Source organism: Dromaius novaehollandiae, unplaced genomic scaffold (assembly GCF_036370855.1).
Source record: "Dromaius novaehollandiae isolate bDroNov1 unplaced genomic scaffold, bDroNov1.hap1 HAP1_SCAFFOLD_56, whole genome shotgun sequence".
Classification (NCBI taxonomy): Eukaryota; Metazoa; Chordata; class Aves; order Casuariiformes; family Dromaiidae; genus Dromaius; species Dromaius novaehollandiae.
This window is the reverse complement of record NW_026991304.1, coordinates 77,216-90,376: the sequence shown is the minus strand read 5'-3', so window position 1 is coordinate 90,376 and position 13,161 is coordinate 77,216. Positions and strand designations below refer to the sequence as shown.

The 13,161-nt window shown below is 43.4% G+C and overlaps 1 protein-coding gene across 1 annotated transcript; it reads left to right on the top strand.

Moving 5' to 3' along the window:
- The first annotated feature begins 6,568 nt into the window (after positions 1 to 6,568).
- LOC135325730 (uncharacterized) lies at positions 6,569 to 9,589 on the top strand. Its single transcript, XM_064503731.1, has 6 exons — positions 6,569 to 6,605; positions 6,685 to 6,723; positions 6,894 to 7,190; positions 7,832 to 8,131; positions 8,816 to 8,917; positions 9,212 to 9,589. Exons 1-6 carry the CDS (start codon positions 6,575 to 6,577, stop codon positions 9,238 to 9,240), a joined length of 798 nt encoding a protein of 265 aa, XP_064359801.1. The 5' UTR covers positions 6,569 to 6,574; the 3' UTR covers positions 9,241 to 9,589.
- The last annotated feature ends 3,572 nt before the right edge of the window (positions 9,590 to 13,161 follow it).

Below are 13,161 nucleotides of genomic sequence, written 5' to 3'. Positions count from 1 at the left end.
TATGATAGGGTAGATAATCCCCAAGCGCATATGAGCACTCCTTCCCCATGGGCTAGGAGTGCTCTGAATCATATCATAGGTGACTGTGTGTTGCTCTTCACCTCCCCTGATGGGGCATTTCCCTCTGTCCCAACCTTTTTCTCTTGCTCTAGATCCACCACATGCTCCTGTGCTTCTCCTAGGAGAGTATGTCACCTAAGGTGCTTAGCTCCTGGGCTGGGAAAGGTACCAAGATAATGAGCTTTTAACAATCATTGTAACAGAGCTTTACAATAATTAGCACTGATGATGGCAGAGGAAAGTTACAGAGCACAATCAGATGGAGTTTGAAATATCATACAGATGTGTGTTTACACCTATGGAAGCTGACTAAGAGCTCATATCTGAGAAGAGCAACATTATCTATGTCTCTGTGGCAAGTTGCTCTTTCTTCTGCTGTTCAGTGGGTAGAAATGCCAGAAAAGACAGAACAGTGTTTTTTTGGTGGTTTTTTTTTTTTAGAAGTTTGGAGCTCTATGTTTTGTTTTGTTTTGTCCCCCCCCGCACTCCCCCATGCCCCCATTAATCTTTACTTTTGTTTGCTTCTGGACAAGGTTATTAATTAAAGAGTGCTCACGTATGATGATATTCATTGTAGAAACCTACCTACTGCTTATACTGGCTAGTCACATTAATACCTCTCCATTTCAAATTCCTCTAAGCCAATGGCTCATGAAGTGTTGAGAATCCTGGAGCTGTGGATTTACTTTGTTGAAATGCATTGATTCCTCTTCTCGCTTCTCTATTTTCGATTTTCCAGCTCCACTGGAGAAATAAAATGTCTCTTGAGCCAATCCATAACACCTTCCTGAAGAAGAAAAAGATGAGATTGACCTGCTCATTTAGTGATGAACAAAGGTAACACCAATTAAGCAGGAGTTGAAGTGACTCCTGGGGAATGGGAAATATGGAGTGAGGGAAATAATTCCCTCTTTCTATACCCTGAACTTTGAGCTTTTTGCAGTCCACCTTTCCTTTGTATCTTCTCTTCCACATGCTAAATGAGGGTCAAATTTCAGGTAGGAACATCAACTTTGACCTTTTATCCCATCTTTCTTCACTACTGCTCCCAGCAAAGCCTCCTCAGCCTTCCATCACTGTGGATCCCATATCAGGGATCTCAGTGCTAGCCAGCCACTGCTCATCCCCTGGGAATGTCTGAAAGAGGGCATTTCACTTCTGCATGGACAGAGCTAAGATTGGTAACGTGGGGTCTGAGATCAGTACTGGGGGAATGGAGCCAGTCTGAGGGCTCTGGCTGTGCTCCCAGTCCCGTAGGCAAATACCAGCCAACTGGTGTATTTAGCTGTGAGCATGAGGAGCAAATGACTGGGAGGTGTATCTCACGAAACTGGAACCAGCCTGTGCCTGTCTGTATTTTAGGTAAGAATATTAAAAGTATAGAATTATTATGATATGGAATATTTGAAGGAAGGCAACATTTTATCTTACATCTCTGAGATAACATACTTCCTGGCAGCCAGACTCTCTGAGGGCATGCATAGAGAAGGACTGAAAGAAATAAAAAAGACTGAGTTATGGAAAATTTCCCTTTTCAACTCCCTTGGTGATGGTTTCGGGAACCCATTTTCCTATTCTTAGGATGAATTCCACAGTGAATCTTTTCTTGAGGATGACGATCTGTTGGTTACATGATATACTACTTATAACTAGCTTTGTCATGGCTTTGGCTGAAATATTTTCTGCTTTTGGATAGTACCGTTGTAAGAAAATAGGAAGGCAGAGAAAGGAGAGAGCAGGATCTGCACACTCTTGATAAACTCACCAAAGTTTCTCCCAACTTCTGCTCTGTTTCTTTTTCAGCTCCAAGGCCTTGGAGAAGTACTGGCCAAGCTGACCCAGAAGGAAACTTTATGGAAATGGCTCAAGCATATTATAATATTATAATGTTAGACCGAGAAATCCTGTAGCAGAAAAGATATAGGCAATAAAATTAATCTTTGTTAGAATCTGAAGACTGGATTTATTATAGCACAGTTAAGGCCTTTTCTGAGATGTGTAGATCATGATTACAATTTGCTTATTCCAAAGGAACCACAGCAAGTGAGTTGAACATATTCTTTCCCAGTGCTGTTTTTCTTTCCCAGCTGAGCACAGGAGGAAACAGAAAGGCTAGTTTTCACTGATCATCCAACTTCTTAATGGCTAATGATAAATAGGAAACTCTATCAGGGAATGGCTCTTGTCCCCAGGGAATGAAGTTTGATTGGCAGGGGGGGACTGACTGGAGGGGAGAGGGGAATATGCATCTCCCCTGTCCCTACCCCCCCCCAAAAAAAGAGAGAGATCCTATCCACAAAGAATCACATTGAGACAGTGGTGGCAGGGAACAAAACCACAGGCAAGGGAGGAACAATGTCAAGTGGAATTTATAAGCCAGAATGTCTGGGGACAAAGAGAGAGAGGAAGAGATTGAAAAAAACATAAAGAACCACATGAACAGTTAACTCTATCACGATATATATCCTATTAAATAGGGAATTCTGTTACAGAATAAAAGTGGGGACAGGGATAAATGTAGCTGAGGTTGAACACTGGCTGGGGAGAGACAAGCTCTTATTCAGCACTAGAAGATGGTAATTTAGATCATATTATTATCCCTTTTTAACCAAGAAGTGATGTTGTGAAATGGACATTCAAGGTTGATTTTTCTGGGTTTAGCTAGGTCCTCTATCTGTCTGCAGATAATTCTATGCATTTATGTCTTTCTAAGGAGCTGTTTATTAACTTGGGGGGAAAGAAAAAAAAACAGGTACAATGATCAATACATTATTTTTATTGCATTGACATTCTGGTGACCTGAAGCGGAAGGAGCACCCTGAGACTAACTGATCCTGCAAGAAACAATGGGTATTGCAGTCCCAAAGGGTGAGAAACTTCTTGAGCAGTGCAATGAGAATGTCTGCAATCATTAAGGCCCTTGTTTCAATGGGCAGAGGTTGTGCTCGTTCAATCTCCAGAATTTATTTCTTGCTGCTGTGGGATCTGGTTGGTTAGTACAAGAGGGTCTGTTAGCAGGGTACTGGTGTTCTCTGGAGAGGGAGAATGGCTGCAGGAGCTAGCTCAAAACTCTTTGCTATGGTGGAGTTGGAAAGGCTTCCAACACATGATCTTACCTGTGGCAAATGGATCTGACTGTTAAATAATAGCTCTGCCATTTTATTTCTGATGTAGAAACTTATCAGATCAGATCTTACCAGTCATTCTGCTTTCTTTCCCTGTCTGGTTTATGGTTTGAGGATCAGATTAGTCTGTGACAGATGAAACAGAGAGACGATCTATCTGAGAAAGACCCACCTTGGACAACACTGTGCTCCAGGACTTAAACTGCTCAGCATCCATGTCACATCCTTTCAGGCAGTAACTTTTCAGTCTCATCAGTGGAGGTAAAAAAGGAAGGAGATACATGCAAACACACACATCCTCTTCCTCTATGTATCTCACCCTGTTCAATAAAGGACACTACATTTACCTGGCCACATGCAGAAGACTTTTTTTTCAGCAGAAAGCAAATGATTAGATCTGCTGCCTCTGACTTACAACAGGAAAAACACATCATCCAACTGCACCATTCATGTCAATAGTCGAACGCCGTGCTCATACTGCTGAGCCCAGGACCTGTCCCCTCACTGCTGCCTCTTCCTAACCTCCTCACTCCTGATACTTCCAGAATTATTTCCACAGAGACCCAGGGTCTATGACAAGTCAGCGTTTGATTAGACTGTGTTTTCATGTGATCAGCAGTTGCTAGGTAGTCTTGTGTCATCTAACCTTGGATGGTGTCATAGGATAGTCCTGAGAAGGTTCCCCCTCCCCCCGCCCCAGGAGCACAGAGCATGCACATGTCAACATGTACATAAAAGGAGCTGGGAGAAGCAGGGTGGGGCCTTATTTCTGCTTTTGTGAAGCACTTCCCATGTCTAGACATAGATCTAAGGCTATTTCAGATGCCAGGAAGGGAGCTGAAAGTGATTCAGGGGATGAAATATAGATATCTGCTTCCGGATCAACACACCAAAACTCAGGCCAGATAAATCTCTAGGGTATCTATAACAGGAAGTCAATGCCAAAATTAAGGCACTCACCCCCAAGTTGTTCAAGTCTAAACTGCTTTTCCAGGGAGAATAAAGGGAGAAGCCAACAGTTTCAGGAGGTGCTGCCCTCTCTGCATTAAGAGACAGATGGAGATGGAGATACTGACAGCTCCATGACTTCTGGGAGCTCACACCAGTGCCATAGGATTAAACAAAGAGGCTGTTAGTGTTTAGTAACTGGAAGGTTTGTTGGTTTGTTTGTTTGTTTGTTTTTTAATCTTAGTAGGGAGAAACAAACAAACAAGCCAAACCAAACCAAACCAAACCAAAAACACAGAGAGGACTGATGAGTTTCTCTTCTATTTTGCTTTGTGGTCCCCAACAGATCTCTTGGAAATTTAGTTGAGAAGAAGTCATCAAAAGTTTGTTTGTTTGTTTTTCTGTTTCTTTTTTTTTTTAAGCAGGGTATCAAAGGCCAGTGCTTATAAACCTCCAGTTGCATCTGAATGACTTGAGACACTTGTTTATATATTTCGGGGGGGATGGGGGATGGGATACGTTGGGTTCAGATCATTATTTATGAATAGAGAGAACAGAGATGAGGGGAGGGGTTAACCAGGGCCAGAGAAAATCTGAGTGCAAATCCAAAGGGAATTCAGAGAATTGTGATCATGAGCACACATCCAACTGATTCTGGAGGTAAATATCAGATCAGAGTTAGCCTTGTTTCTTCTCAGGCGGCGGGGGGGGGGGGGGGGGGGAGTCATACACAAATATCTTGTGCTGTGTTGATGCAATGGTTTTCCTCTCCCAGGCCTGGGGAGAGAACCTCAGTATCTTGGCTCCTAAGACCCTTATCAGCTGTAATCCAGTCAATCCCATTACCTCTCAGAGCTGGCAATTAGACCCTGACCTCAAGGTATTTTATACCCCAGCTCAATGAGCCTTTCCTCCCCTGTTAAAACCCATGTGATCTCACTTCCTTCCTAATCCCTTAAGGAGCACGTCAGCACCATTTCTTTACTCAAGATATAATTTCTCAGTGCTGATATCAATCAATTGCCCAGCAATCAGAAAGTCACTTCTAACAGAAGAAATAATCTTGTTCAACACATGTTACATGTAGCTGAAAGATAAATTCAGGGGCATGCTGAGTTTTGTATCTGGTTTTACTGGGGAGGCTTCATCAGCATATGGAATTTCTGCAGGTTCATCAAAACTGATGCCTAAATTCTTTTCAATTTTCTGCAGTTAAAACAACAGTCAGAAATCACCTGTCCTTCCTGAAACAAGCCCTTTTGATCTATTTTTGCAAATAAGCTCTTTTGCTTCCTCCTAGTAATGTAATTTTTGCTTCTAGTAGTTAATGTAGTTCATCATCTCTGAAGGCTGCTGTATCATCCATTTCTGTTCAACATCTCTGAGCATGCTGAAAATGGCACTGAGCATTCATTTAGGCACTTGAATTTCTTTTCTCAGCTTGAATCTGAATGAATCCCACTTTACTGCATCAAGGATTAGTAGCCTGAACATAGAATAAAGACACTCAAGTGTTAATAGCTGGGTTTTGAAGGAACAGGTGCCTTCAGTGCAGAATTTTCTGAAGTGGTTGGCCACTGGTTGAAGGTCTTTAGAAGATGTTAGACATATGATAGAAATGTATTCCGAGGTTGACCCACAGGTTGAATCCACAGGTGGTTGATCAACCGCAAGGTGACCACATTTGCAGGTGCAACACTTTTTTCATTGCCTAGATAGGTGGAATTTTAGGACATTTCAGGTTATAGTTTGGGTGGTTTTGGCTAGAGAACCATGTTGACTTAGTGGTCTTCACAAATTCAGTATCTGCATGTACCTGCACTAGTGGATATGTGAGTCTGTGTTCAGAAACACTGAACCAAAAGCAGAAAGCAGCAGAAACTGAGTAGTACAGATGAATAAGTGTAGCTGCGTAGTAATCCAGGGGGATAGATGGACACGAAGATGTAGGTGGATGGGTATGTATATGGATAGATGAGTGGCTGTAGAATGAAAGGCTGGTCATTAATATATAAAATTGCTAGTGATTATTGCCATACTGACAGAAAGGAAAGCTTCACCAAGCCAGATAGGGTCACTAGGAGAATAAATGGACAAGCACAGTACCTACCTCTGGATGAGGCAGACATCCATCCAGAGAGAAATAGTCACAAGGCGCATGGTATGAGAGGGCAGTATCGCATCCTGAATTTGTCATGCCCTCTCCAAAATCTATAGTGTGACTGTTGTGTAGTGGACTTTGTTTCTTGGCTTTGCTCTGTCATCTATCTTGATCTTCCATCTCATGGCTGCATAGAAATTAACCATAAACAGTATGAACATGTGGCACTGGGGAGGCGTATCCTGCCTGACTGAATGCCAAAGGGGGCAGGACTTCATGGGTCCTGAAATACAGCCTGGCCTGGTGCCCAGCTTTGTTCTCTGGGAGAGTTTTGCTCAGTATGGTGCTCTCTTTCCTTCTGCATCTGATGTGTGAGTGACTTTCTTCCTCTCCTTTTAGTAGCCTCCTCTGTCTTGCCTTCTCAAAGCTCTCAATGTCCATCTCTTGCAGCCTTCCTCCCGGTGTTCCTGTTTGATGCATTATCTGCAGGTAAGTACATTTTTACCTGTCATAAGATGTCCAACTGGAAAGTGAGCCTTCAGCAACAAGGTGGGATTGAGTTGCATCTGGTAAGATGGAGAAAAAGGGGCGTGTCTCATCATCTTTTTTCCTCTCTGAGGGTTTCCTCCCATTCTCTAAATCCTTGCTTTCTTTTCCAGACCCTTTGCCAGTCCCTACCCTCTCCACAGACCCCAGTTATGATGTATACTATGAAGGGGAGCGTGTAGCTTTGACATGCTTGGCTCCAACAAAGAAGACACTAGGTGGCTTTTGTTTCTTCAACCAAAGTGGGGACCAAATCTACTGGAGAGCACCCTATCACCACACAACTGCCTGGTTCCAACTCACAGCTACAAAAGCATCCAATGGAGAATACACTTGCATGTACTGGGTGGAGGATTCCGGACAAAAAATCTCTTCCAATAGGAGCCTTCCTCTTTCAGTTAAGGTGCAGGGTATGTTTCTCTTGTGGATATGACTTTGGTACCATCACCCCCATTCACTGCACATCTCCCATTAGACCATGAGCTTGTAGAGTGGCCCCATCATTTGGCTGCCAATCCAAAATGAAGTTGCTCTGACTGTAGTCCATGACTTCTCATAATGTCTTTACATGCTACTGGATTTTTTCCAGAAAGCAGGAATAAGGCTGCATAACAGTGACTTCAGAAATTGTGCCACTCCAAGAGGTCTTTTAACACCTATCAACCACAATGCTTTCATTGGGGTTGTAAGTGTATCATATGCCTTCCCACACAGGCTATATAAAGATACATATTTTCTGTACCTCAGTGAAGCCTGGTAAGCTGATCTGAGTTACTGTCTCTGAAACTTGTGGGACTGTTTTCTGTGGCTCATGGTTCAAGAACGGCATAGAAAAAAGAGCCAAGAATGACTTCCCCCCCAAAAAAGGTTTTTTGTGGTTAAAGGATGTATATTCATCCCAATAATGTGTGAACTAAGAATTAATATCCTTTCTATTTCCTTCATCATACATGGATTTTGTGGGGGGCTTCATCTGCCCAGGGTCTGGTGTCAATAGCTAGCAGGGTTTTTTGTTTTTTGTTTTCTTTATTTAAAAAATTTTTTTTTGCAGATGCTCCCATGGCTCCAACTTTGTCCCTAGAACCTCAGCAAGAGGTCTACATATCCGGGGACTATGTCAAGCTACTCTGCTCTGTCCCGTCATCTGCAGACTATGTTAGAGAAATCCAGTACTATGGGGACTTTGGACTTGCAATCTCTATCCCAGTATCAGACATTAAAAACTACAGCTACAACCTCAGTATCACTGGAAAGGAGGTCTCTGGGTTTTACAGTTGTGCCTATTTTGTATTTTGGTCTACACGTCCTGTTCGCTCAGAGAGGAGTCACTGGGTCCATGTCTATGTGAAAAGTGAGTTCTTAAAAACTTGCACACTAGGGGGGTCCAATAACTCCTGCTCTATCATCAGTTAATTCATCTCCATGCACTTGTCTATGAAGTCATTCATGGATCTCATCTCCATCCCCTCCTGTGATATGAACATCTACCTCTTCTTGTCTCAGTGTTTCTATCCATCACTAAATGAGTTCATTGCCATACCCCTCCATGTGTTTATCTACCAAAATAATGGGATATAATGGGAAAATCTCCATGAAAAGAGTTTCTCATCATCTTATAAGGCTTTTCTGATAAGATCACAGCTGTGATGCAGCTTTCCCGAAGGGGACATGCACCGAAGCTTTCAAAGAGGATTACTTGCTAACCAATCTCCCAAGGACCAGTACAGAAGATTAAAAGTGTATGGTAGGGTAGCCAACACAGTTTAGCTTCTTATTTGTAGGACCATACAGCTACTGGCTGATACGTTTTCAGAATCTGGAGCTCCACTGACTCTCACACCCATTCTCAAAGTTTCTGTTCTGGGAATTTGCGGTAGAAGATCTGGAGGGAGCATAACCTCATTCCCTCTGATATGTGGGTGGAATAGAAGCTATAGATGTTTTTTGGTTGTGGTAGGATTAACTTTCTCTACTGGGGAGGAGGGGAATATTGCACAATGATTAAATCACCATTGATTTCTCCTCATCCACGCAGGCCAGAAAATCAGCTGGATCCGAGAGATTGCTGTGGGTGGCTCATTCTTTACCATCAATGGCCTCATCTTTTTCTTCTCCCACTGCCTGATGAAGAGAAGAGGTAAATGCTATATTTTCATCAGGACACACTGATTCTTATAATCCTGGGACTTTATTTTCTTTTCCAAAAATGATCCACTTTTTGTTATTTCACATTCCTTTGAAAGGAAAAAAAAACAAAAAACAAAAAACAAAAAACACTTGTTCAAAGCGTTTTGGGGGGAATGTTCTGGTCAGAGAATTTGAACAGGATCTCTCTTTACCATCCTTCCTCATTTGGCCCCCAAACTTGTCTCCTTTAGAGGTCTGAGACTAAAGAAAGCAATTTCAGATGCTGTTGCTCCTTTCTTTGCAGATCTGGAGGAGGGATTCGGGATGGAATAACAATATGAAGCAGAAGAAACATCCCCAAAGGCTTTTTGCCCTATTTAGTAAAGGCAATCCATTCCCTAGGACCTTGCCTAATTCCCTCTTGCCTGTTTCAGTGTCCCCAAAAGACAACAGTGGTGAATGCTGAACTGAAATTACTTGGCCTGCTTCTCTCCTCTGTGCCTTCAAACGTCTCACATCTCTCTGATTAAATCTGGGTGTTGTATCTTTGTGGTGTGGGTTTCATCAAAAGATATCCTCCATCCTGGAGAATGTGTTCGTGTGTGTTTGTGCATGTGTGTGTGCATCTGCTCCACCACACATGTAACTCCACCATGTTATCATTAAATCCGGTTCTTACTTTCATCTGAAATTCAGACTCCTTTGTGGTACACCACTGCACCTTGGGCATTTATCTCTGAACCGTGGGACCTGCCAGAAGGGGGAGGGCACACAGGCACATCAGTTCCTTGTCCCTCTAGATGCTGGGTGTTCAGGGATAACAAATATCTGCACTGCCAAGATATGCTGGCTTGCATCTGTAGAGGACCGATTTCTTGGAGAGGGAAAAGGCGGCGGGGGGGGGGGGGGGGACTGGATCACAGAAAACATCCCTGGGATCAGATCCCTTAGGCCATAATTCATTCCCAAAGGAAGAGCAGATGGAAGAAGGGACTCCCAGCATGGGATCATTGTAGAGATCAAAACTTTCTGCTTCAGCACCAGAGGGTATAAATCATCCTGGGTAAATGGGGAAGAGCTCTGCAGCCTGCCCTCAGCATGAACAAGAAAGCTCAAAAGTGCTAACTTCCCCTCTGAACGCCAGGTTGCACCACATGCTGTGTGTCAGCCCAGCTGCTTAGGCTTGCTTGAAGCCTTGTGCACACATTAGCCCCTTCCACAACTATGCCTGCAGCAGCATAGTCCCTGAAGACAGAGCGGAACTGTGGTGAAGCAGAGAACACCTAACCAATTCCCACAGTCATGGCTGCACTGAGCTCGGGCTCTGGATGGATCTGTTCCTCAGCTGGTGTAAATCAGGCTTGCCCAAGAGGCTACCTCCCCTCCCCTTCCCGCCCCTCTCCTCTCCTCTCCAACTGATTTTCCCTCATCTGAGATGGGATTTGAGTTGGAGTAAATGGTATGGGCCCAGATCTCAAGGGTTGCCATTTCAGGACTCAGAAGGGAGCATGGGGTCTGATGGGGTAGACAAGAAGGGGAAATGAGACTCAGAAGTCCTCCTCTCTAATCTACTCTAATGGACAAACTTTTGACACTAATGAAATATCAATAATCAGTGTCCAATTTAGGGCAAGGTCTAAGGTTTTATAGATCTTTTGTAAATGGCTAATGAAACCATGACTTTTCTGTCAGGCCCTGTACCCACTCCAGTGCTCTCCTTGGAACCCTCATAACATCTACATGCTCTACATCACATAGGAATATATCATCCTCATCTCTTCCCCACTGCTAGGTTAGAATGCCTGTGGGTACCAATTCATCATCCCCAGAAGGGAACAGATCTTCATGAGGGTTTTCCTGGGCAGGCTGGAATTCACAGTTCAGAAAACAAGGCTGAGCCATATACTTGCTGATACTTGAGGGATGAATCAGGAGAAGAGGTACTCTCCAGCACCAACAACTTTGTACAGATATCAGTGATGGGTTAGTCCTTAAGAGATTGTCTGTAAGTTGTTCTATGTGATCATATTTGGAGTGAGATTTATCTCCTACAACTTTTGCTGTCGAAAGCTATCTCTGCAGGGGATGCCGGTAAGGTCCACAGAAAGGTCCCTTTCTTCCCTTCTTTGCTACCTGCTGGACACTGGGAAGATTTAGCTATGGCTAGGTCTAGCCATTAGGTCTCTTCCTAATTTTAGACTTCTAGGCATCCTGGTGCAATAAGTGTATGACAATGCTGCATGGCATAAGAAAACAATGACCTAGGTGCTGTTTTGAGGGTATTCCTAGTCTAGGAGTCTTTCAAGTTTTCTCTCTTCTAAGGTGGAGACTACTCATCTCTCCTCAATTGATAGATATTCTTTTCTGGCCACCTATTTTTTAGACAGCTGAATCCTATCCCTCATGACTGGAGCCTAAAGAGTGGATATAACTCATGGGAGCAAAGGTAGATATCAGATAGGTTGATTTAAATGAATTCTGCATGGCCGATGTTTTTAGGTTATGTGAGAAAGCCTTCAAGGTCCCTTCTGGCCCCCTCTGTCTCTTCTGCCCTGTGATCTTCTTCCTGAGGTGGTAGTGAAGGTAGATGCCCTCTCTGGGGCTTTGATGGAGAGGAACCCATCCTTGCAGTCTGCAGAGTCCTCAGAGATACCTGCAAGGAATGGTTTCACATCTGCAAAGATTGAGTCCAGATTATCCTTGGGGACATGAGGCTGAAGATCAAGCTGCTGTACAGTAGAGTTCAGGCTACATCCACCTTCTTGCTCACCATCTCATGAACCAGTCCTAGCAATACTGTGAAATTTGCTAGTTAGTAGAAGGAGGAAGTAAGGGGCAGATGGATCATATCTCTCAGAATCAGGTCACAAGTATCATTGTCACCAAGAGATGTGATGTTTTTTGGGATGGTCATATTCCCATACATGAGATTCTCTCCCCATTTAGTCTCCTTCCCCCAAGAACAAAGGAGGAAACCATAAAGACCAGGATGCATTCATCCCAACAAAAGTGGAAGACACAGCTGCATGCCCTTGCTCACCAACCAGACATCCAAGAGTGGGGAGAAAGGGCAGATGAATACCCACCAACACAGGACAACACAGCTTCACAAAGCTATCCTCTTTCTCAGCAGCCTCCCTCCTCAGCTGGGCTCCAGTATCAGTGGTGGTGGGAAACCTTTGCCTTCATCAGTGGCCTCGTCTTCCTTATCTTCTGTTCTTGCTTCTCAAGTGGAATTTTCTGCTGGATTTCAAAGGTGCCTTTTTGCTCTGACAAGGATGGGCTGTATTTCTGCAGTGAGAATGACTATGCTGGTCTTAGAGACCTGCAATTTAGTTTCAAGAGCAAGTAAGAGCTGCTTTCCAGTTTCTCATGCCCTGACTAATTCAATACATGCAACAGCAGTACACAGAGGTGAGTTCCTGTAGGACTGGGTCTCCTAGTTGTGCTAGAAGCCAAATAAGCTTCATTATATCATTATTCAAGATATATTTTCCTTGTCTCAGATTTATTTTTTCCCCAGGGTGATAGAAGGAGGTTTTCTGTATCAGGTTTTGCTAGAGGAAGTGTTCACTGTGGGTCTGGGTTCTGTCACAGCCATAGGTCTTGGGGGTTTTATGGCTAATGTGTCTTTGGTTGTACATCTTGGGAGGCTTGGGGGCAGTGATCGCTTCAGGGACACTGGTATTCTCCAGCTCTGGAGGGGAAATTGGAGACGAACAGCAATGTGTTGGAATGTCTTGCAAGGCTTTGGGCCATTACTGGAAAGAAGGAACAACAAAAGGCCAAAATATAAGTGAGAATGGAGGGAAAATACCTCTTTGACTTGCCTAGAGATGGATGAACCAAGGGAGTGAGGATCTCTTTGGAGACCAGGGAAATACTGATCTCACCTGTGTACACTTGAATAAAGCATTGACCTGGTGCAATGCGTAAACTTTGGAAAGCTAAAGAAGGCTGTGATCTCTTTCTTGTTTACAGCCAATTCAAAAAGGCAATCAATGCTTTGCATGTAGATTCTCACTGTTGAATATGGATAGAAATCAACACTTTCCAACAGCGATTCATCACACCTGTCTCTGACCTTGATTTTAGCCATGGATAAATTGTCCTTCAGATATTTTGATTTTTGCGCATAGACTGGATTTAGACAACTGATTTCTAGAAGACTAGCATTAGAAGAGATGAATCACTATCTAACAGAGAACAGACTAGCATTAGAAGAGATGAATCATATAACAGAGAACAGCCAAG